Source organism: Trachurus trachurus, assembly GCF_905171665.1.
Source record: "Trachurus trachurus genome assembly, chromosome: 20".
NCBI lineage: Eukaryota > Metazoa > Chordata > Actinopteri > Carangiformes > Carangidae > Trachurus > Trachurus trachurus.
In genome coordinates, this window is record NC_139911.1 from 22,078,579 (window position 1) to 22,103,279 (window position 24,701).

Genomic DNA, 24,701 nt, shown 5'->3' on the forward strand with positions numbered 1-24,701 from the left:
ATTCTGGTGTATTCCTTATATTTCAGCATTTAATTACCAGCTTGCCTGTCATCTGTACAAATACTTTGAATTGTATCAGTCCGCATTAATTGTGCTATACAAATAAACTTTGACTGGCTGTTTAAAATGAGACTCATTGACCTCAGATATGTCCATCCTCTCACTCTTTCTGCATAGATTTGTGTGCGCTTACTGTTTGACCATCATATTTCCGACGGCACCTGAAGGCGGCATGATTCGGTGGCTGCTGAGCTGATCTTTGTGCGAACGAAGCAGAGCGGTCGCAGTTAGCAACGGACAGCAAACACACAGGAAAGACGCGAAAGACGGCGGAGGAGACAGCGTTTGAGCCAGAAAATCAACACGGAAGGCGATAACAGAGTGACAGGGACGGCCTTAAAATGGTAAGACGACATTTACAGAGCCGAGAACGTAGGCTGGCGACACGGAGAGCTAGCGGGCTAATGCTAAACGGTTAGCGAACTGTTTTCCTGACTCATTATTGAGGAGCCCGAGAAGCTAGGCTGCCATTTTACACCAGCAACACGGGCAATTGGTCTCTCCTGGTCGCTCTGGCTGGCTCAGTCAATAATGTATTTATGTTAAATATATCCGATATAACACTTTTACATCAAAACGAATATAACATATGACCCAAATAGGGGCCGTAGTTGGATTGAAAGCCAGTCCACCCAGTGCCTGCTGATAAGCTAAATGGCTAATCGAGCCTTAGAAGCTAATGATAGCTAGCAGTGTTGCGTAGCAGATTCTGGTTCAATTCACCACCCGATGTGAGGAAATTTGAACGGATATTAAGAAATATTCTGGGTGTATAGCTTCATCTTATTTTATGGGATGGCTACAAGGCTGTAGTTGAGTTGACGATGCCACAGCTAGTGTTTAAAACGAATACATCGGCCCTCTACCGCTTCTGAGTGAGGGATAGTGATTTGAACCTGACACAGGGCTCCCACACTCCTGGAATACTTTGAAAAACCCTCCAGGTGTTAAATCGCCTGTCCCCAGGCCTGGATGTGTTTGGAAAATTGTTAAACTTTGTCACATTAACACGAATGAAATCTGTCCCCTATGAGTGATCAGGATCTCTCAACAGAAGGGAAATATTGCTTATTGTTGTTGACTGGCTCCATAACGTTACCTCTCTCCTTGGTTTTTGAATAGGAAGCAAACCCAGTTGACCTACATGTTTAATGTTTAATCATTGACTCCCATCATGTTTTAAAAGTCGTAGCATCTCCAGTTGGCACCGTGTTTTGCCCTCGCAATGTTTTGTTTTCTCACGTTAGTACGCCAGTAGTTTGTAATATAGTTTCCACCTACTGGTATGGATATACAGTACACCACCTCATTGCCCCGTTTAGGTTTGCAATGATTATTATTTTTCAAACTTGAAATGTCATTATTTAGAATTTTAATCTTTTAAACATTTGAATGTAAAATATCAGTACAGCCTGATAACATTGTAATAATGGTGTAACATTTGTGGTTCATACAGGGCTCCCATAGTCATAATGGAGTTATAAAATGGTTGTTTGGACACATGTTTTGTGAAGGCCTGCTGAAGATGTAGCTGATGTTACCACTGAACGGTTGTTGTTGGTTGCTCACTGAAGCTGTCTTTACATTACCTTGATTTGAAAGTTGTCAACAGATGTTTAGTTTTTAGTTAACCAGGAGAAGGATGCTGCTTTTTGATGAAAAACCTTATCTTTGATTTGTCAGTTAAGTTTTCTGTTTGTCCAGACAGAGATGTGCACTGCAGCAGTAGTTATTAGGACTAAATATGACTATATCTCTTATGTTATAAGATGTTAATGGTACTGTCATCTCATCTTGCAGCTCTTGATAGAGCATGGGTTTTCTGTGTGGTTGAGCTGCTTCGGTAACAGTTTCCATCAGTGTTTATATTTTAGTGGCGAGGCCTAGTTTTACATGGGCAGAAACATCTCATCCCCACAGAGTCAACCTGTTTAATTGGCATTATCTGTGTGACCTGAAGGTGGAGGTGTATTGGCACCTCGTGCAGCATCCACAGTTGGATGACATTTTACTTTTAGCCACAGTTACCCACCCTCACATGTGTAGCTGTTCTGAGGCAGCGAAGAATATGTTCATAATATCCTCCCATCTGTTTTCATGTCATGTAGCATTTGTCAGTTGGAGGTAAAGCGTGTATTTTCAGTCAACCTTAAGTAGCCTGAAATAACACAAAAATAATTTATGTTGTTGTGGAGCTATTGATGTGTTACGTTCAAAGACTCCTTGTTCTTTGGCTTTGACAAGAATCTTGAATTTCCACATTTGATGTAATGGAAACATCTATTTAAGGCAAAATTTCTCCAGTGATGTTTATACTACTTAGAGCATGAGCTGCACCTGATATGCCCTTTCGCAATAGCTCAGTTCAGTTGATTCTTCCTCTGCTCAACATCACGCTGGCAGACACAACTGACATCAGTCTGCATTTGTGTGTGGATCCCTATAAAGAGCACCCAGGGGTAGCTCTATTAGCAAATCAGCTGTATGTAAACACGCTGTTGTAGAGACTGGATCAACTGCAGAGTAATCTGCCACAGTCGTTTATCATCTCACCGTCTTTATGGGCCATAAACCGCCTATAATATGTGAATATTAGGTCATAGAGAAAATCATTGGCATGCTAATTAACAAGAGCTGATAGTTGTAGAGTTATAGAGCTGAAACCATCAGTCAGTTCCTTGAGAATTCATTGGCTTTGATTTAATAAATAATTGATAAACTATTACACATTTTCAGTGGTGTGGAAGTCGCAGTTTCGATCACTTTTGGACAGATGGTTGGACAAAGCATCACACTTTATTTTAGGGGAAACACAAATCAATTAATGGTGAAAAAATAGGCAAATTAATTCACGATTCAAATGATCAGCTCCAGCTGTTATCATCAGAAATCCTCTGCTCGTCCATGTGTGCTGCAGTGAAATCATTTAGCTTCTGCAGAAAGTCACGTCGGCCCCGATCACACCGTCCTCCCTCCATCATCACCCTGCCTGACCCATCCAGGTCCGTCTGCTTAATATGTACAAGATGCTTTGAAGTGACGGCGCTGACGGTAGCGATTGTAAAGTCAAACCAAAAGGGGCCGCGAATCTCTGCTTGGCTGCTCTTGTGAATGCTGAGCAGAGCAACAGAAATCAAAAGCTGCTTACGCTAATGAAATGTCCTCCCTCGCCGCCTAACCCGGCCTAAGATCGGTTGCATACACGCACACACAAACACACACCTTACAAGCAAGTCAGTTATAGAAGAGCAGCTCATCACTGTTGTTCAGATTTAGCTGAAGCGCCACTGCTCCTCATGACTCACCATTTGTTACCAGATGTTTTTTTGCTTTGGTCACCAAAAAACGCAGATTTAAAAGGCAGGAATTGTTGAGATCCTAAAATCAAAGTGATGGACAGGAGTCAGGACACACACGTCTGACTGTGCACTTGGTGGAAATGGCAGGCTCTTGCACCTTTTGTTATGCTGCGGTTTGCATTCTTTGTGTTTTTTAAATGTAGGGTATTAGGTTGTTGAGTCTGGCCAGGACACACAGTGACCAGGGTAATCTGATTTACCAGGCTGAGCTTTTTTTCCCACGGATACCGCTCTCCCTCTTTCTTCCTCTCTGTCACTCTCCACCACTCCCTGCATCCTTCCCGTTCAGCAAACCTCTCTCGTGCACTCCAATCGGGTTCACGAGCTGTGCTGATACCTGCAGTAAAAGACCCGTCTCTGAGTAGAAACGGGCCGAATGCAGGTTTGCCTGGCCAGTCTGTCAGATGTCCAACGGCTACTTCAGCTGGCAGCCGTTCATCAAATCCCAACATGAAAATCTGCAGGGATTTGGGAGTCCTGTAGCTGCTGGGGACAGCAGGGTAAGAACATATTTTAAATGGAGCACAGAGAAACACATTTGCATTGTACACTTGCAACTGGCGTAAGATTTAGTTTAATTACTTTAGTTTTCCTTGAAGCTGGCAGTTGTTTTATTTTGTATTTTTACAGGGTGGTGTGGTGGTTTCCCCTCTCAGTCCCCAGTTTAACTTCCTCAGCCCTCTGTGGAGTTTACTATTTGTTGTTTGCTTTTAGAGACACCAGTATTCTTTAATATTGTGGATTCATTTTTCCCCTTTACAAATGAGTAAAGCTCCAACACCAGTGTCCTCTTCTACTCATCTTAAAATCTTAGTGCCTCACTACCTGGAAGTCCGACCTGGTTGTTGTAATGTGAGTAAACGTGAAGCCAGGAACCATGTGGCGCTGAAAGCCGATGTGTAACTGAACATAGCTCATGGCTAGTTTTGCAATAGCACTGGAGATTAAACTGTATTAAGTGTTTACCTAGTTTACATAATTAGGTCAGTATTGGATTTGTGGATACCTAATGCTGTCTATAAAACAGCAGGGAATAGTGAAAAATGCAATTTAATTGACCCAAACACACAGACACCTGCTAATGTTTGGTATTTGTTTTTGTTGTTGTTGGTATTTTAAGATCATTTGAAGTCTAGAGGAGAAGGTGTCATCATAAACAACACTTGTTGACAGGCTCGTTGCCGTGGACCAGACACATTTAGGCCCGGTCAAGTTGTTCCCTGAAAAGCACATGTTCCTCGAAACGAGTGTTGACCTGTGACCCCTGCTGCCTCCTGTGGAGGAGGAGCAGGCCGACCGGGGGGCAGGTTGTTGACGTCCAGGCGTGGGAATCTTGTTTCGCGACATACTTTCTAGAAACAGTTGCCACTCACTCAGGCGTCCACATCTACACTTCATCTACGCCCCCATAACTGTGAAACTGATAAGTGATCGGGACGTCGTATCTGATACCTTCTGATGTGGGAATCTGAAAGCTGATCCCAGCGCTGCCGTGAAGGGCACCTTTCTTCACCACCGGTGAATAGGAGCGCAGGAGACAAGGGAGAGACTGAACAACACACCGCCTTCTGTAGTCGAATGGCTACTCGGTGGTATTGTCTGCCCCAGTTGCCATGGCAACTGTCGGAGCACCTCAGGTAGGTAGGGCTGCCTCTCCGAGTCGAGCGAGGATCTGCTGAAGAGCAGCGCCGTGGCCGGAGCCGGCCTCGAGTCGGCCCGCGCGACACGAGGAACATTTGCTACGTGCGATAACTCAACAGCAGTGTGATGACGATTAATAAATAAATATTGAAGTGTGCATGAGTGCACAAACAAAGGTCACTATCCTCCGGCCTCCAGTCTCCCTGCTGAGGGGGGGGGGCTGTCTCGCTCTGACTGTAGTCCCAGGTTTACACATGTCTGTAGTAAACACAGTTTTGCGGTTAGCTTCATGACAACAGGTCAGTGTCGGCTTACCGTCGGCGTGCTGTGTCGGGGTAAAACAAACTAATTGCTTCTTTGACTTGCAAAGGTTGTGATGACACTGACAGATGTACAACTGTAGTTGTTGTCAGCTCCAGTAAGAACTTCGCTCCTCGCTGGTCTCCACCACTGAGTGTGAGCTGTCTGCTGTGTGTGTGTGTGTGTGTGTGTGTGTGTGTGTGTGTGTGGAGCTGCAGCCCGACACCAAAATGCAGCTTTTTTCATTCTGGTTCATTTGGCGCTTTGGAAAATCCTCTGACTGCATCATGGTACTGGAAATGAAATGGTTTTTTCTACATTACTTTTCAGTCAGTCTTGGGTGGTGGGTTTATTGTTTATATCGATGATGAAAATACAATTAATAGATCAGCACTGGTCCAGAGTTGTATCTGCGCTGACCTGTGGCCCGGTATCCATCAGCTAACACACCAACCAGCATCCTATTCCTAACCATGTATGAGCAAATGGTGAGTTAAGAGTGAGAAATAAAGAGCTGACATCTCTAGAAAGTAAGAACTGTGTGGTACCAGTACGAAGCTTCAGACAGTGGATATTACAGCCAACCAAAATGTGACTGGTTTCTTCTCCGTAGATGAGCTGTCTGTCTGTCTGGACTGTATCTCAGTCATGTGTAAGTATTATTTATCGAAACATGCAGTCAGTCAGTGCCAGTGGTTGATATATCATTGAAGACCTACATAATGGACAGCTATTAGAGCCACAGCTAACCATTGATTTCATTATCTATTAATTCATGGACAAATTATGTTGTGAAGTGTTTGTGTCTTCAGATTAGGGCTGCCCCCAAATAGTCGACCAAAAAATCATTAGCCGACCAAAATTTCATTGGTTGATGGGTCGCAGGAAAGAAAAAAAACAAACATTTGGAGCCGTGTCTTGTCAGAATTAAGTCAAAATCAATATGACTGAACTGTATATGAAAGGCTATATGGCTTTTAATTTGAAGGGCCAGATACAGGAATCTGTCAGTTTTTTTGTTGTTGTTGTGGCAGGTCTCTCTCATTTTTTTTTTTCAAAAGCGACTTTTACCGATCATGTTGTTACAGATGTTTCTGGTTTGGAGACACCGATGTAAAAGTACATATCAGCGATTAGTCGACTGATCACCATAAATGACGACTACTTGTCGACCAAGAAAATCTTTGGTTGGGGGCAGCCCTACTTCAGATGTCATGTTCTGTCCAACCACCAGCCCATAATGTAGAGTAATGTTTTTGAGAAGCCTAAACAAGTGAGTGAGATGGTGTGTGTCTGTTTGGTTTTGTGTCGTTAGCTGTCGGAGGGTAGGGGTGGCAGCAGATTGCAGCTGCAGTGCTGTGGTCAGTCTGTGGGAGTGTGGGTGAGGGGGGTGAGGGGGGGGTTGGGGGTTCTGGAGTCAGAGCTGGGCGTGGAGAGGATGACAGATACTGATGAAGGCCTAATCCAAGTCTTGGAGTGCCCAGAGTTTACTGCTGCGTCGAGGCTTTTGCTCCTCCATGTTATCATCCTCAGCGTGGTGTGGTTTGTGGAGGCAGGCTCTGGAAAAGTGCTGCAATATGTACTTAAACTGTAACACGAGTTTAGGGCTGCAACGGATGATTATTTTCTTATCGATTATTTGTTTATTTTTCTTATAAGTATATTTTTTGGGGCATTATTTGCCTTTAATTGATAGCACAGTCGAGACACCGACAGGAAATGGGGAGGCAGAGAGGGGGAATGACACACAGGAAAGGTGCAGTGACGACCCGGTAATTATCGATTATTTTTAACGGTTAATGGATTAGTTGTTTGGTCAATAAAATGTTAAAAAATGTTGAAAAATGTCAATCAGTGTTTCCCAAACCAGAAGATGACGTCCTCAGATGTCTTGTTTTGTCCACAACCCAAAGAGACTCAGTTTATTATCATAAAGGAACAAAGAAACCAGAAATATATTCACATTTAAGAAGCTGAAATTAGAGAATTTTGACTTTTTTTCTTCAAAAACTACTCAAACAGATTATTCCATTATCAAAATAGTTGACAGTTTGATAAAAAAAAAATTCACTTGCTGACTATTTTGATATTTCATTAATCATAATCCATTTATAAACAGAAATATTTGTCTGACATTTTCATATATTTATAGAATGAACATTCATCCAGGGCTTGGACTGGTAAACAAAACAAGTACTTTGAGAAAATTTGTTGGTAATTTTCCATCATTTATAACTAATTCCCAATGGATTAAATATGAATATCAAAATATAACTGTGTCCACAAATACATAGATTTTCTGCCTTGTACAGAAACTGATATTTTGGTGTTTACCTTCAAGCGTGCTGCTACGCGGTGACATCGAAGCCGATCAGACGTCAAGCGCTCATTCATTGTCTGGCAGCGCGCTCGTCAACAGGGACAGGAAGTAAACAGAGCAGGTCACTCTGCTTCCTCCCCTCTCCCTCTGACAGGCTGTTGCACTTGGGTCACGTCCTGAGTCTCTCTGGCCCTAATAGCTGTGAATGGCCAGAGACGGGCAGCGCTGCATGCCTGGTCCTGCTAAATATAGCAGCGCTGCCTACATGTACACAGCAGTTTTCTACCAGCACGCCCTCCCTTTAGTCTCTCTGGTCCTAGCTCCACATTCTGCTCTATCTATTTGCTCTTCACTGTGGTTGGATGTCAAATCTACCGATGGCACATCCTGTGGTTTGATGCTTGCGTTTAATGAATGTCTTAATATTTGTTTTATTTCATGCAGAGATACCAAAATGTTCACAGTTGCCTGTGTTGGAATGCAGCTGATTTAATTGCTGGCAGAATTGGCAGGTTTGAATTAGGGCTGCAGATAATGATGATATTAAAGATTATGATTATGATGGTTTAGTGATAAACTGTCGGGTATTGAAAAAGCCCAACAACATCTTGCAGAGAGGTTTCCATCGTTTACAGCAAGTTCAGTTTGCTGTGGAAGAAAAGAAAAAAAGCAGCACATCTTTACATCTGATAGGAGTTGTAATATATTTTGTCAATATTTGATTAATTGGTTGATTGATCTAATTTGGATTACAGCTGTCAAATACAACTTGTCATGTGTTCTCTGTAGTTAATGTGTCGTGAGTCCATGTGGGGCATTTTGGAAACTAAAGGACGCCTGATTGCAGCTTTTCATAACAACATCTGTGTCACATGAAGAGAACATAATTGGAGCATTTCCACCAGAATGAGCATTGTGTTTTTATTTCATCCAGGAATTAAAGTGAGACTTGGATGTAGTAAATGTGTAATGATGACTTTCCCCGAGCACTGTTTGGTGATCTAAATAGTTGGTGCTGTCTTGTTATCTCTGTCTGCCGCTTAAAGCAGAACTATGCAGGATTTCGGCTGTAATTATTGTGGCTCAGAGTCACTGTGATGGTAGAGTGACCTATTATGAGGTGAATGGGGTCTAGGCCAATGCGCTCACCCCCCCCACTGGCTGAAAACCGCACTTGCAAGATCAGTCCTCCGTCTCGGTGTAAATCTCATCAATGGATAGAACTATCGCGAGAAACTGCCTTACGGCAGTACGAGACAAGAACGCAGATGACGTCATGCATGTCATGAATCGTGATTGGTTTGAGTTCGGAAAGTCGGAGGAAACCATGGAAACATGTTTGTACTGATGAAGTTCGGCTTGTGGCTAACACGCAGCTAATGCTAACAGACACACACCATGGATCTTTTATAAGATAATGTAATACATCATGACACACACGCCTTCGCGTTTTGGAACCTTTATTCATGTGTGTGTATGTCTGTGTCTTTGTGTCTTTGTCTGTGTGTGGCCGTATTAGCGTTAGCTCCGTGTTAGCATTAGCTCCCTGTTAGCGTTAGCTCTGTGTTAGCATTAGCTCCGTGCTTAGCAAACACCGCTCTCTACCTTCAGCAGTAAACACAAGCACGTGTAGGGAGGGGGTGGAGGAGGTGGGGCGGCGAGTTTTTTTTTACGACAGTGATATGTGCCTCCCAGAACTGTGGGGGAGCCCCGGAGAGGGAAAAAAAAGAGAAACCAATGAAGGAGCGAGCTATTTCCGGCCAAGTTGCATAGTTCTGCTTTAATTTAGAACAGATTGAAGTTTTTCACTTTGACACATTCAGTAGTTTTCCTTTGTTGATCACTGCACAACAATAAATCATCACTAATTCCAGCCTGCTTCCGTCCAAGTGCGGCTGAGAAGTTATTGTACGTTCTTGATGTGCAAATAATCAGCACAGTCACCGATTCCCAGCCGCTCAGTTTTCTGTTTCTCAGTTTCTCTTCCTCCACACTCTGTATGTTTCCTTCTGGGTCTTGAAAGATGTTGTTGCAGGAAACTCAAGGCGCTGGTTTACTGTCTGGTCATGTCCTGACAGCAGGGATGAAATTACAGCTTGAGGTCTGTCAGTTAGCAGCCGTCCTCATCAGGCCTGCTGTGGGTCCACAGTTTGGATCCAGTGTCATATTTGAAACATTTAAATTCGACTGTTTTCATTTTAATCTCCAAACCTGCATGTACTCTTGTGTTGTGCATCATTCTCACGTGGTACAACATTGCTGATGTTTACCTTGGAATGTCTTTGAGCGACACAATGAAGCTGCGAACACAATGTAAAGGAGTGGATGATTCCTTTAACAGATGCTTAAAAGTACAAATTGGCTCATGTGGGCCAAGAGGAAAGACTGAGTGCTGTGTTGACACTCCTGGTGAAAGAAACCATGGAGGTGCTGAAGTGGACTAATCTGTCATTAGCTCAGTGACGTCAGGCTGGTCAGCACCATGTCTGCAGGGATCAGAGCCAGGTGGCCGCACACAAATCCATACAACCTACCTGGATAGCTACTTTGACAGCTCATTGATTATTGTTTCTGGGGTTTGGGACTAATTCAGCAGATCACCATTTTTTATGCGGATAAATCAAACATCGCTAATCAAAACCCACCCTTGTCTTCTCTTCATGTCTTCCTCAGCTCATCTGGTGAGGAGCGCCGCAGCTTTTAGGTGGAGGAGTGGCAGACAGCGCCACCCAGGTGCGCAGAGTGGGACTGCATCCTGTCTCACAACCCGACGACCAGCTTCTGAAGCGCCGCCGCCGCCGCCACCGTCGCCAGATGGACTGCAAACTCTGAGAGCAGAGCGACTCAGGACAGAAATCGACCCGAGGAGAGGAGCCGGGAGGAGACAGCCCGCCGGAGCAGGAAAGGGAGGGCACTTGGTTGGGAGAGGAGAGGAGCGGAGCGCACAAGGGGCTCTACCATGTCGTCGAACAGGACCCAGAACCCCCACGGACTGAAACAGATAGGCCTGGACCAGATATGGGACGACCTGCGGGCTGGCATCCAGCAGGTCTACACAAGGCAAAGCATGGCCAAGTCACGCTACATGGAACTCTACACGTATCCTGAGAGATCACTGTGTGGCTGCGATCATAGTATGATTGTGTTTGATCGTTACTCTGGAGCTGCAACACCTCGTCTATCAGTCAAGTGGTTTTCTTTTTAGGTTTAGATCTGACAGTTTTCACCTTTCTGACTCTTTGCAAACCAAAAAAACATCTAATTAGATAAACTTTATTGTCCCCCGAAGGGGAAATTTGTCTTGGGCAAAGGTGTGTAGCCATATAGCAACAATACAATAAGTACAGTGACAGACATACAGACAAAGCAGCATTGCACAACATCAGAACCATTAGCAGTCTGCATTATCGGTTCTAAAAGAGAAGTGGAAGGTAAAAAAGGACAGAAGCTTGACTAGGTAAAAAATAAATAATAGAATTAAAAGATAATAATATCCGTGGAGAATTACAAAAGTAGCTACACTACGCTTCCTCCAATTAATCTTTAAGAACTATTCACGATTCTTACTTTTAGCTCACTTACAGCTGATGCATCCTACCCAGTCATGATATTTAGCAGTATAGCCAGTGCTGGGCAAATATTAACCAGTATTTTATTTTACCACGTGACCTAGTCCTGCTGTGTGTGTGTGTGTCGTCATAGTGTAGTCAGTCACACTAGCTTGTTACTTCCTTCTCGCTCAAACTAAAACCTGTTTTCATCAGAGAACATCCAGCAGGCCAGAGTCCAGAAAACAGGAAACAAACCTTTGCTTCAAAATATTGTTCCGTGTTTTCTAAAATTACTGAACAAAGCTGGAGCCGAAGGATGTTTTTTTTATTTCAATTAGAAGTGTCAGTGTCAGATTGTAAGTCATTGTTACAAGGTGCTGGTCTTATACTGACCTTGTTAATTAAAAAATTTATTTTTCTCTAAAAAGATGGAGAACATATTTCATCGCCCTTTAAATGTTCAAACTCTATCACATTCAGTGTTGAGCTCATAGCAGAGAGGTGGTCTTCTCTGAGGTTAAGGTTTGTTGACAACTTGACTTCCTCTTCTGCACTCTCCCACCACTAAAGGATGTCATTATTTACCTGAAGCACTAAATCCAGTGAACCATATTAGCTCAGCACTGTTACCTTGACAGGAGGAAACAGCACAACACAAATCAAACTATAAACAAGCTTCATTCGGTCGCTGACATGTTTTCCTGTCAGAGCTTACTCTGGTAACTGATGGCAGCAGCTCTGTTGGAGTTGTACAGTTACGCTCTGTAGAATGGGAAAGAATGTCACCACAACATGAAAATATTAGGAAAGCAGTGAGATAAAGAGGAGCGTATTCAGTCTAGTTTCAGACTTAGTGAGAGCATCTGTGTCTATGTTTTCTCCTTAACCTGTTCTTCAGACATGTATATAACTATTGTACCAGTGTCCACCAGTCCAGCCAGGGCAGGGGCTCCGTGCCCCCGGCCAAGCCCTCCAAAAAGTCCACCACTCCGGGCGGGGCTCAGTTTGTAGGCCTGGAGCTCTACAAGCGGCTCAAGGAGTTCCTGAAGAACTACTTGACCAGCCTGCTGAAGGTCAGTCCACATGTACACTTGTTTTTCACTTGTTTTGTTCTTTTTAAGTGTGATTGCTGATACTGATCATTTCTGACATGCATTGCAGATGGTGTATGTTACATCACACTGACATATTTAAATATTTTATTTGTATATTTTACACTGTTTTTTTATTTTATTATTTCTGGAAGCAGGCACAATAACACATTTTTGGGTGTGACAAATAAATATTATCTTATCTTAAAAAGTAGAATGTACAAGATCCACATGATGTGATGTTTTGTTTTGGTGGCCTGTTGCCCACCGGTGTTGTGAACAAAGTGGGAGGTGGGACCACACTACACAGTAAACAGTGCTGGTCTCAGACAGCAGATGACAGAGGATCAGTGACTAGAAGCTTTAATTCTGATCTGCCAATCGCCAATTTTAGCGTTGTGAACTCCAACATCTCATCAATGAACCCTCTCTTCTCTTTCTGTCCCATTCCCTCTGTCCCTGGCTTCCCTCTCCAGGATGGTGAGGATTTAATGGACGAGTGTGTTTTGAAGTTTTACACACAGCAGTGGGAGGATTACCGCTTCTCTAGTAAGGTCCTCAACGGGATCTGTGCCTACCTCAACCGCCACTGGGTCAGACGAGAGTGTGATGAGGGACGCAAGGGCATTTATGAGATATATTCTGTGAGTCTGATTCTTCTTTTTTTTTTTATGAGTGATGATTGCTCAGTAGACGCTTCAGAGAGATGATCGTCTCAGCAGTTTTAACTATGTGAACACAAAAGGCATTTCCATGTCCATGGTGGACAGGACTTGTCACACTTCATCTAGATGTAGTTTGATCATCATGTCATAAAGCTTTGTGCTTCATGTGAGTGTTGATAAATGTAAATGTTCCCAGCAGAGTTTACGATGTGAGAGCAGATCCAGACGTCTGGGTTAGTTTCTATAAGTCATTGTAAACTCTGGGGTGAAGCAGACGACCACACTGATCAAAAGGAACAGAGACAAGTCACACACACACACAGCCTGAAGTCCTGACCTTTTGTTAATCTTGTCATCCTCCTCCCCCCTCTCCCCCCCTCTCCTCTCTCACCCTGCTGTGTCCTCCCAGCTGGCACTTGTGACCTGGAGGGAGTGTTTATTCCGACCTCTCAACAAACAGGTGTGTTTGGTTTCTTTTTATAGAAGTAAAGTGAGAAATAACAAAACGTGTGACGAGCAGTGATTAAAAACCTGCCGTTCAGTTTTTATTGGTTCTGTCAATCGAGTAATCTGACACAAACAGTTCAGTATTTTAGAATTCTGTCTCTTCGATGTCATGAACTAAAGTTATCGTCCTTGTTCAGGTAACAAATGCTGTGCTGAAGCTGATAGAGAGAGAGAGGAACGGAGAGACCATCAACACCAGACTGATCAGCGGTGTGGTCCAGTCTTACGGTAGGTCCCAGTGAAGACGGTTCTTACACACCAGGGACGGGACCAATAAAAGACATTCAGTGGCAAATATTTTGCAGCTGTGAAAATAATAAACCATCAGGTGGTTCTTTGCCTCCACCTCACAACAGGCATTTTCATGTCGTATAAAACCACGTCTCCTCTCCTCCTGCAGTTGAGCTGGGCCTGAATGAAGAGGACGCCTTCGCCAAAGGCCCGACGCTCTCCGTCTACAAAGAATACTTTGAATGCCAGTTCCTCACTGACACAGAACGCTTCTACACACGCGAGAGCACAGTGTTCCTGGACCAGAACCCTGTCACCGAGTACATGAAGAAGGTGGGCGCTCGCTCATTCGCTCATCAAGAAATGTACGAGTCGACTTTTTTTTTTTTTTTGGTGGATGCTTATTTCCGTTGTGTGTTTTTTCTCTCAGGCGGAGGCGCGTCTGCTGGAGGAGCAGCGCCGCGTGCAGGTTTACCTCCATGAATCCACCCAGGACGAACTGGCCAGGAAGTGTGAGCAGGTCCTCATAGAGAAACACCTGGAGGTCTTCCACACCGAGTTTCAGAACCTCCTGGACGCAGATAAAAATGAAGGTAAGGCAACGATTTCACCTCGGGCTCACCCCAACTCAGACTTTTGAAATAGCTTAAAGGTCCAGTGTGTAATAATTGTCAAGGTTTATTGGCAAAATCTGAATATAGTATACTACACATGAATATATTTGTGTATAGTGTATAATCGCTATAAAATAAAATCTGTTTGGTTTTCGTAGCCTTGTAATTCTTCTTTTATATATACATATAGCAAGGGTCTTGCTTTAGAGAGTGTTGCCATCTTGCACCTCCATGTTTGTCCAGCCAGTCAGAGAACAAGTTTCGCGTTCATAAATAAACCAACAAAGAAGGAGTAGGAGACAGCAGACATGGTAAAATGGTTTAGATCTTCACCTCATCGATCCGTGCTCCTGAAATACTCCCGTCGTGGTGAACAAGTTTTTTGGTCCTCGGAGGCCACTGTCACTTTGTTGACAGGAGGGGTGAGTGCAAGCAAGTGAACGAGCGCTGCAAACTAGAATCCAAACGCTGGATGTCACGGTTTTCCCGCCATTTTACACACTGGACCTTTAATATCAGTGTAATGGTTTTTCTAATGTCAAATGAACCTGGATTTCAGTGGGTTAGGGTTGTTATCAAAACAGTTGTAAGTGGCTGAAGTGAGATGAGCATCAACAGTGATGGTGATGGAATGTCGGCTCCTTGAACCACATACTGAAAGTACCGAGTCAGAGCAACAGACTGGAGCAGCGTCAAATATTAATGATATTTATTCCAAGTTGTGTACAGTGGTGTCATGGTGGTTTTCCTCAGCAGCTTGAAGAGAGCACATCAGCCACACAACAGCCACAAGTTTGATTTTAGTCATTAGGGCAATTAATGATAATTAGCTACAGATGATTTAATCAGCCACTGGTGACATTTCTCAATTAAAGTGAAGAAGGCTCCGTCGGCCAAAAACAACAAGGCTGCCTGTGAGACGTTTACTACTTCGCTGTGTGCCAACAATCTGACAGTGAATCTTCAAAACCATCTCTAAGATTTATTTCCGAGGTGTTGTCCTCTTCCTGACTAATGGGACCGTAACAGTAATTCTGTTGTCGCTCTCTTGTTCGTTTCAGACCTGGGGCGGATGTACAACCTGGTGTCGCGGATCACAGATGGCCTGGGTGAACTGAAGAAACTCCTGGAGACTCACATCCACAACCAGGGCCTGGCTGCTATCGAGAAGTGTGGAGAGGCTGCGCTCAATGTACGTATCACTGTTCAGGTTCAGCACAGGGATTCTGCAGTGATGATGAATCACAGGGTGACCGCATGTCCTTCAATACAAATGTACTAATAGACAAGGCAAGTTTATTATTGTAAAATGAATTTAATTTTGTTATTCGGAACAATTTTATGTTGTGTGGTTAGAACTGGGGGTGGAATGATCTGGTGGCCTGAATGGGAGTGTTTGCGTGAGGTAACAGCTGAGAAGAAGGAGAGTGACTGGTGGCCCTCAGTTTGTTTTTGTCCTGTGGCTACTAAACCGCGATTGAGCTGATCCAGAGAAAAGGTTCCTGTGCTGTTTTTTACCTACGACCCACGGATATTTCCGAGCAAGGTGACGCTAAAACCACAGCGTTACACTCCCATTCAGTCAGACCACCTGTATAAAGGGTTTTCCTGGAATTTTTCCTCAGTGGATGTGAGGGTCTAAGGGCAGAGGATGTTGTTATGATGCCATGTAAAGCCCTTTGAGACAAACTGTTTGTAAAAAGGGGCTATACAAATACAATTGCCTTGCCTTACCAGATCATTCCACCCCCAGTTCTAATCACACAACATAAAATAGTTCATAGCAACAAAATCAAATTCATGGGGGCAGGACAGGCAGACGTGACACAGGTGTTGTGTACAGACAAGAAAACAGTTTCCAACATGGAATATCGGAAAACTAAATAATAAAAAGCCTTTAAAAGTGTTGAATTGTCTTTTATCCAGATTGTTTAGGTCTTAAATTTTGCTGTCTTATAATAGATGTTTTTTTTTGTATATTTTTTGCCTTTTTGCCTCTATTGGATAGCACATAGTGAGATAGACAGGAAAGGGGGAGGCAGAGAGAGGGGGAATGACATGCAGGAAAGGTCTGCCCGACGCGGGATTCGAACCGGGGACGCCTGCGTTGAGGACTGTAGCCTCTACATGTGGCGGCCGCTTTAACCACTGCGCCACGCACCGCCCCAACGACGTCATAAACTACTACTTACAATGTTCACATCACCACGAGAATTTCTGAATGCTCTTTTTGCCCCATCGATGCATTTACATCATGTTCATTTAACCTTACTATTCATTTTGAACTGACATCAATGCCTTTAATTGGAATGAATATATTTTGACTTCTGGCCTGTATTTCAGTGGCAGGTTTGGTCTTAAATTTTGTTTATGTATTAAAAAAGTCTTAAATGTAACTTGTTTGTAGTTTTACCTGTAGTCACCATGGAAACAGCCACTTTAGTCATTTGACAACATATTGACAAATTGTCAGTGTGGGGCAGTGCTACTTTTCTGGTGCCAGTTCACAAAAATGTGCAGGAATCTATTTAGTCGACTGTTTTACAGAAGAGTTTCAGACTGACTGTTTCCTAAATGAAAGGATGTTCATTTATGATTGACCCAAAGATGTGTGTGTGTTTCTCTCAGGACCCTAAAGTGTACGTCCAGACCACCCTTGATGTCCACAAAAAGTACAATGCCTTGGTCATGTCTGCCTTCAACAATGACGCCGGCTTCGTGGCAGCTCTGGACAAGGTCAGTCCTCCTCCTCGAAGCGAGGCCAGAAACTCAGTCTAAACTCTGACCCAGACACTGAAAAGACCTGTTGTTGTTGTTGTTTTCACAGGCATGCGGTCGATTTATCAACAACAACGCTGTCACCAGGATGGCTCAGTCCTCCAGCAAATCTCCTGAGCTGCTGGCCAGATACTGTGATTCTCTACTCAAGAAAAGGTGGGAAACTTTTCAATATATGAACGTCAACATTTGGCTGATTAAAGTATAGATCCATGGTGGTGTTCAGTATTGGTCCATATTCAGAAACCTAAACATATGAAGTAATACTGACAAACAGTATTAACCACAGTTTTCATCCTCCAGCTGTTGTTTTCAGGATCAGTATTAAACATTTTAAAGGGATATTTAAACATTTTGGAAATTTGGCCCATTGCCATAATCCCTATAGTCATAGCAGTAGGTTTGTTACCTTTAATTGTCGGTGCAAGCTATTTTTCAATCGGCGGGTCAGAGATACGAGCTGCTCAGAGCTACGCTACAGAGGTATATGGTATTTTCGGCTTTCCCTTATCGAACTCAAAAAACACAATCAACGTCTCCAAAACACTCTTGTGGACAAGTTGGAACTACATTCCAGACACGGCTGCTGGGCGGAGTGATTTCTAAAAGCAAGGAGTTCTGAGTATTTGCTTCATGTATCGTAATGTTACATACTTATACGTGATTATTTCATAGTGTTGTGAATGTGCAGGTCACAACTTGTCCATGAGAGCGTTTTGGAGTTGTTGGATTGTGTATTTAGTTTGATGAGGGAAATGCAGCCATTAGTCAACCTGAGTGTAGAGACACGGCTCCAGCTCCTGCTGTTGCTGAGGCTGAGAATGAGCTGTGACAGGCCGTCTGCTTGTTTCCATTCAGCTCTGAGTTTAGCTTTTCTCTTGACATTCTGTCTCTCTCTTTCTGTTCTCTTCAGCTCCAAAAACCCGGAGGAGGCCGAGCTGGAGGACACACTCAACCAAGTGGTAAAGACGCTCTGACCTTTGTCTTTATGTGTCCACTAGTATCACAGCAACAATACATCCCTCACCCACTTCCTCCTGTGTTTATCTGATGTACTGGGTTTAGTTTGGTGGCACAGACCAGGCAGTCACTGACTTCACACCGACACAGACACACCCACACACACACATTGCTGCTCTCTAACTGAGCATGAACAAATGGAAAAAAACCTTAGAGACTTTGTAAAAATCAATCATTATGGATTCACTTGAATAATAACATAATGACTGTTTTATGCTGCAGTCAATCAACTCTCAACACGTCTTTAATTCTCATGCGGAATTTTAGTTTTTCAAGTGCTGTTGGTTCACATGAAGATAACTGATGATGTTAGAAGTCATTGACAGTGAGAGGATAGATAGATAGATAGATAGATAGATAGATAGATAGATAGATAGATAGATAGATAGATAGATAGATAGATAGATAGATAGATAGATAGATAGATATTTTCTCAGCTGCACAACCAATCATCAACAAATCAATTCATAAAATATCGCATAGAATTTGAGTAATAGGTAATATAGATAGATAATAGATACAGAAGTGCTGTTTGTCTTTTGGTCTCCACATTTATTCAGGACGTGTGTGTGTGTGTGTGTCTCCTCTCCAGATGGTTGTGTTCAAGTACATCGAGGACAAAGACGTTTTCCAGAAGTTCTACGCTAAGATGCTCGCCAAACGTCTGGTCCACCAGAACAGCGCCAGCGACGACGCCGAGGCCAGCATGATCTCCAAGCTCAAGGTCTGAGTCCCAGCAACACGACCGAGTGCAGAGCTCTCACACACACACACAGTTTTCATGAAACCACATCCACACCGACACTAAACTGCGGACGTGTGTGTCCTCTTGTGTCTCCTGCAGCAAGCATGTGGCTTCGAATACACGTCCAAACTGCAGCGAATGTTCCAGGACATCGGAGTCAGTAAAGACCTGAACGAGCAGTTTAAGAAGCACCTGACCAACTCTGAGCCTCTGGACTGTGAGTCTACACACACACACACACACACACACACACACACACACACACACACACACACACACACACACACACACACACACACACACACACACACACACACACACACACACACACACACACACACACACACACAGGTCAACACATACAGTATTTGAGCTTTTTAAGTCTCAGTGTAGAACTTTAGTTGTTGTTTTCATCTGAAATATTTTCAACATAGATTCTAAAATAAAGAAATTAATTCTTGAGTTCAGTGTTTTGAACAGTGGAGTCAAATACAGATTCAGGCCATGAGGACTTTGGAGACTGAACATGTTGTGTGTGTGTTCTCAATCAAAGCAGCTCGTTGTGGTTGTAAAACCCTGAGTGTCGTAGGCCAGAATCAGTTTGAAAGTGAAACAACAGCAGATCAAACCCACGTGTGATGAAGAGAAGCTGACTTTACTCTTCATCTGTGTTGTAGTGGACTTCAGCATCCAGGTCCTGAGCTCTGGGTCCTGGCCTTTCCAGCAGTCCTGTACCTTTGCGCTGCCGTCTGAGGTGAGACTCATGTTGAGAGTAGTTGACATGTTGGACTCCTCAACACCTACTTGTATTTGATCCAGTAAACAGCAGAAAAAAGCCATTTCCAGTTGTAAAACCTTGTTACTGAGGTTGTGTGTTCTGTCGGTGCAGCTGGAGCGGAGCTACCAGCGCTTCACGGCGTTCTACGCCAGCAGACACAGCGGCAGGAAGCTGACGTGGCTCTATCACCTGTCCAAAGGAGAGCTGGTCACCAACTGCTTCAAGAACAGGTACAAGAGAGAGTGTGTGTTTGTGCTGCTCTGGGATCAGAGGATACAGACATTACCATAAAGCAGCCCATCGTTACGGGCATGTTAGTTTTAAAAAGCAATTAGTCATAGTTACTGTTCCTTTCCCCCAAAGGTAACTGAGTTACTACTTTATAAAAGTAACTAATTCTCAGGAAAAGTAACTATTGCGTTACTTTTGTATAAAATGCTCAAATGTGTGAAATTACGTGGACTTTATGTGGAACTAACCAACTCACTCAGTATTCCTCTGCAATGCGTCCACCTGCCTGTGCGGAGGAATACTGAGTGAGTTGGTTAGTTCCAGATAAACGCCTTTTTTTTTCAACTAGTTGAAGGACTGAAAAAAGTATTTATAACGTCCCACACTTAAACGGGTGTATTATTATGTGATGGGACTTCTGGCGTTAAGTAACGGTGCATTTTATTGTCAGTAACTGTAACAGTGTCATAACGGGGGAACTAGCGGTCTAACGATGCACAAATGTTATGCTTTGAAACCGACCTCGGTTTTGAGGTCACAGTTCGGTTTATTTCGGTTCAGTATGGGAACAAAATGCTAAACATACATTTGCTTGATTATCAGGAACTTTTGTAAACCAACAATTCAGGCTACATGTTTTAGTCAAATGTAGTTAGTGTAACATTATAGAAAATATGAAACATAAAATAAAATAGAAATAGAATACTGTTGTAAAGTGCTGCTTGGTAATGAGTTAAATAAATGATTCTCAAATAAACCAAATACATATGAAATAAGATTTCCAATAAATAAAATATTCTCAAATAAATAAAATATATATGAAATATTATGAAAATACATTTCTCACAGCATGTTGGTGCAGATTACGTAACTCTTCCACGTGTACACAGCCTGGTACCGAACCCAATCGGTTCAATACAAACACATGTATCGTTAAACCACGAGGGGAAACAGTAACTTTTTGACTAGTCAAGTAGTTAGTGAAAGAAATAGCGCCGTGGTAACGCTGTTATTCCCATCACTGGTTCCTAATGAAGACATGGATGTTTAGTGAAGCAGATGAGCCGTTTGGGACTATTTTCAGCAGTAGATTCATCCACATGTAGTGATCAGTTTGTGACTGAGTGGAAATGAGTGAACATCACTAGACTTAGAAGAACTGAGCCTTTATTTAGTTTATTATATTTAGCATCAGTTTTGAAGTCGCCGTCATACTGAAGCTGTTGTTGTTGCAGGTACACGCTGCAGGCCTCCACCTTCCAGATGGCCATCCTGCTGCAGTACAACACCGAGGACAGCTACACCGTGCAGCAGCTCACTGACAGCACACAGATCAAAACTGTGAGCACCACTTTGACACTTGTCTTCCTTTCCTGTGGCTCAGGGAGTTCTCTGAACTCTGAATGGATCAGACTGTTAAAATGAAAACACAAGTTCACATGTAACTCTCATTAAAACACTGGATCAGTTTGATTTCTCTACTAACTTCATTTTCTTTGATTTTTCAGGACATTCTGGTTCAAGTTCTGCAAATTTTGTTAAAATCCAAGCTGCTGGTGAGTAAAACAAACACTATTTTTTTTTCATTTTGACCACTAGATGGAGGCAGACCTCAGCTTTTTCTTTGTGATGATGACCTCACACTTTTTCAGAAGTTAGAGTTTAAAAAGCGACAGCACTTTAAATTAAAATTTATTTAGAAGAGTTTGAATGTGTGGACAGGAAGTGTGTGGTGTCTCAGACAGACTGGTTGTAAAGGACAAGTTGAGTGTTGCTCTCTGACCGAGCTGCAGTTCCCACCGTGTCACCAGCTGTGTCTCTAATGTCCATCTGTCCGTCTTTGTTTGTAGGTGCTGGAGGACGAGAACGCCAACGTGGACGAGGTGGAGTTCAAACCCGACACCGTCATCAAGCTGTTCCTCGGATACAAGAAGTGAGAAACTCATGGACTGGACCTGCTTGTTGTGATGTTTTAAATGTGTCCAGCAGCAGAGAGTGAGTTGTTGTGTTGTGTCTCTGCAGTAAGAAGCTGAGGGTCAACATCAACGTCCCCATGAAGACGGAGCAGAAGCAGGAGCAGGAGACGACTCACAAGAACATCGAGGAGGATCGCAAGCTGCTCATCCAGGTGACTGTCCACCTCGGATCAGTGCAGCCAGTGTTGGGACGCTACACTTTTAAAAAAGAATTAGTCTTAGTTACTTTCCCCCAAAAGTAACTGAGTTATTACATTATAAAAGTAACTGATGTGTTACTTCTTTATGTCAAATGACTTGGTTTCGCCCTCCCAACCCTCCTTCATCTGGAACTAACCAACTCACTCAGTATTCTTCCACAACGCGTCCACCTGCTGGTGCGGAGGAATACTGAGTGAGTTGGTTAGTTCCAGATTAACAGCTTTTTTCCAATTAGTTGATTGACTGAAAGAAAGAAAAAAGGATATATAACATACACTTTAACGGGTGTATTGTTTTGTGACAGGACTTCTTGAGTCAAGTAACATCACATTTTCTTGTCAGTAACGGGAACAGCGTTAGAACGGGGAAACTAACTTTTTTGATTAGTAGTCAAGTCACAGTTTATTTATAAAGCACATTTAAAACAACTTCAGTCGACCAAAGTGCTGTACAGTTGTAAAAATACAATATAGTTCTAAATAAAAACAAAACAAGGAATAATAAGTGCTCAATTTAAAACAAATTTAGAATAAAAAGACTGTGGGACGGCTTGTTCCTAAAGCAGTGTTGACTGTGTGTAGAGAAGTGTATTCATACGTATTTATGATGTCACCAGTGTGTTGGTCTGTTCAGCTGATACATGACTTGGGTGAATGTGTGTGTGTGTTTGTCAGGCTGCAATAGTGAGGATCATGAAGATGAGGAAGGTCCTGAAGCACCAGCAGCTCCTGGCTGAAGTCCTGAACCAGCTGTCGTCCCGATTCAAACCCAGAGTCCCTGTCATCAAGGTAAAACACACACACACACACTCACACTCACACACTCTCTCTCACTCTTTTATTTGTCATTGTTACACTGATGCTGCATTCACCTGCAGTCGGGCAGACGGCCGTCAGTAACAAACCAGATGTCATTTTAGTCACAGAAGTCCAGAGAAAGACGGTAAAACGTGGGTCAGGTAAACAATACCACATCGCCATGACAACATATTGTCACATGTATTGTTTTGCCTCGTGCTGACGGACCACTTGTTTACATAGTGGCTTGTTTATGCCGGCTGTTGTCCGTCTGCCCAATTTCACGTGAATGCAGCATGAAAAATAGGATTGAGTTGCTTGTGATATACAACCGCAACGCTAGATGGGAGGAATTCCTACACAATGTACCTTTAAATCTGAATCCAGAGAATTTTTGTTAGAAATAACTGCTGCAACAATTCATCAAGTGACAAAATGAGTAAGCAAATATTTAAACAAGCAACAATTTCAGTGATAAAGAGGTCAACAAACTCTGTGTTCACCTGTTTGATAAAAAACAAAGCTCATACGTCAGACTTCAGTTGGTCCAGTATGAGTCATCATGGATCTTAAAGTCAAACTAACAGATTTTGTCTCTGAGATTATAGAATAACAATCATCCTGATGGACAGACGTGTACTGAGTGTCATGTTTGTGTTTTGTCTCCCCCTTGTGGACAGAAATGCATCGACATCCTGATAGAGAAGGAGTACCTGGAGCGAGTGGACGGAGAGAAGGACACATACAGCTACCTGGCCTGAGCGCCGCCCTCCCTCCTTCCCACCCGCCGGATCTCCTCAGTTTTATTTTTATTTGTTATCTTTTTTTTAATTTTATGTCTGAGTAATAAAGTGTGGATCCCTCTGAGCGGCGGACATGTTTGTGAGTGTGTCGCTGAACATGTGACTGCCCCGATATGACAAACCATCAACGTGAGGGGGGAGGAGGGTGTGAACTGTCTACTCTGCCTTCAAGGAACAAACGCCCCTCCTGTTGAGACTGGGAACCCCCGTCTACATGCTCGCCTGTCCCGTCCCATCCGTAGGACTCAAACACACTCACTTCCTTGTTGTCATATTGTAAATAACCAGACTGTAAGAGGAAAAAACAAACCCTACACCCTTCTTTACATAGCGCAAACGTAATGAATTAGCCTACAGCCAATCAGAGGAGAGCCGCATCCAAAGGTTTCTGCATGCTACTGCCTACCTGCACCACAGTGACCACGAAAAAGATTAAAAAGTAAAAATAAAAGTCGAGTCACTGGGCAGCCGACGCAGTCCACCGTACGACGACACGAAATCAACGCCGGTCATGAATTAAAGTCTACGACTGAACCGGAGGAGGTGGTGAGTTTAGAGCCGCCGTGACGCTTCTTTATCTGCTGAAGTTGTCTCAGTTTTGGTTGGAGGTCGGTTGGGTTCATGCAGGAGGCCTGTTTCATTACTGAACGGTGGACATTTGTATAGTGTGGTTCATTTTCTAAATGTGTGATAAATAAAAACAAGGAAAGATTTCTCTAAAAACCCGCCCCAGAGTTTTCCATCAGAAAAGACTCTGACAGTCGTTCATCTTCTCACAGCTTTTAAAAACCAGCTGCTCAGCTTCTTCCGTTTTGTTTGGAGCTGTTCTCTACTGAGGGGAAACTACTCGACAATAATGGATCATCCAGAATAAGAGGGACAATATTTCTGGAAGACTTTGAAAATCTATTCTGATACTCTGCAAAAATAAAATGTAGTTCACCTTCAAATTACAAATCTGTGCCTGAATAGATGACTTTTTTTTTTGTCAGGATCTGATTGAATCTAAGTTTGTAGACCTTTATGAGTTTAT

The 24,701-nt window shown here is 43.1% G+C and overlaps 1 protein-coding gene across 1 annotated transcript; it reads left to right on the forward strand.

Moving 5' to 3' along the window:
* The first annotated feature begins 217 nt into the window (after positions 1-217).
* Positions 218-24,391, forward strand: LOC311003797 (cullin-1). Its single transcript, XM_083995662.1, has 22 exons — positions 218-404; positions 10,354-10,779; positions 12,130-12,304; positions 12,799-12,966; positions 13,397-13,447; positions 13,632-13,722; positions 13,895-14,058; positions 14,156-14,318; positions 15,401-15,531; positions 16,968-17,075; positions 17,167-17,273; positions 18,031-18,079; positions 18,730-18,861; positions 18,982-19,099; positions 19,560-19,636; positions 19,772-19,890; positions 21,127-21,232; positions 21,400-21,447; positions 21,742-21,824; positions 21,914-22,019; positions 22,743-22,856; positions 23,546-24,391. Exons 2-22 carry the CDS (start codon positions 10,640-10,642, stop codon positions 23,624-23,626), a joined length of 2,331 nt encoding a protein of 776 aa, XP_083851788.1. The 5' UTR covers positions 218-404; positions 10,354-10,639; the 3' UTR covers positions 23,627-24,391.
* The last annotated feature ends 310 nt before the right edge of the window (positions 24,392-24,701 follow it).

Coding starts and splice junctions, on each gene's coding strand:
- LOC311003797 (XM_083995662.1), top strand. CDS start 10,640: ATGTCGTCGAACAGGACCCAGAACCCCCACGGACTGAAACAGATAGGC. Junction 17,274..18,030: donor GATTCTCTACTCAAGAAAAG/GTGGGAAACTTT, acceptor TGTTCTCTTCAG/CTCCAAAAACCCGGAGGAGG. Junction 19,100..19,559: donor CAACTCTGAGCCTCTGGACT/GTGAGTCTACAC, acceptor TCTGTGTTGTAG/TGGACTTCAGCATCCAGGTC.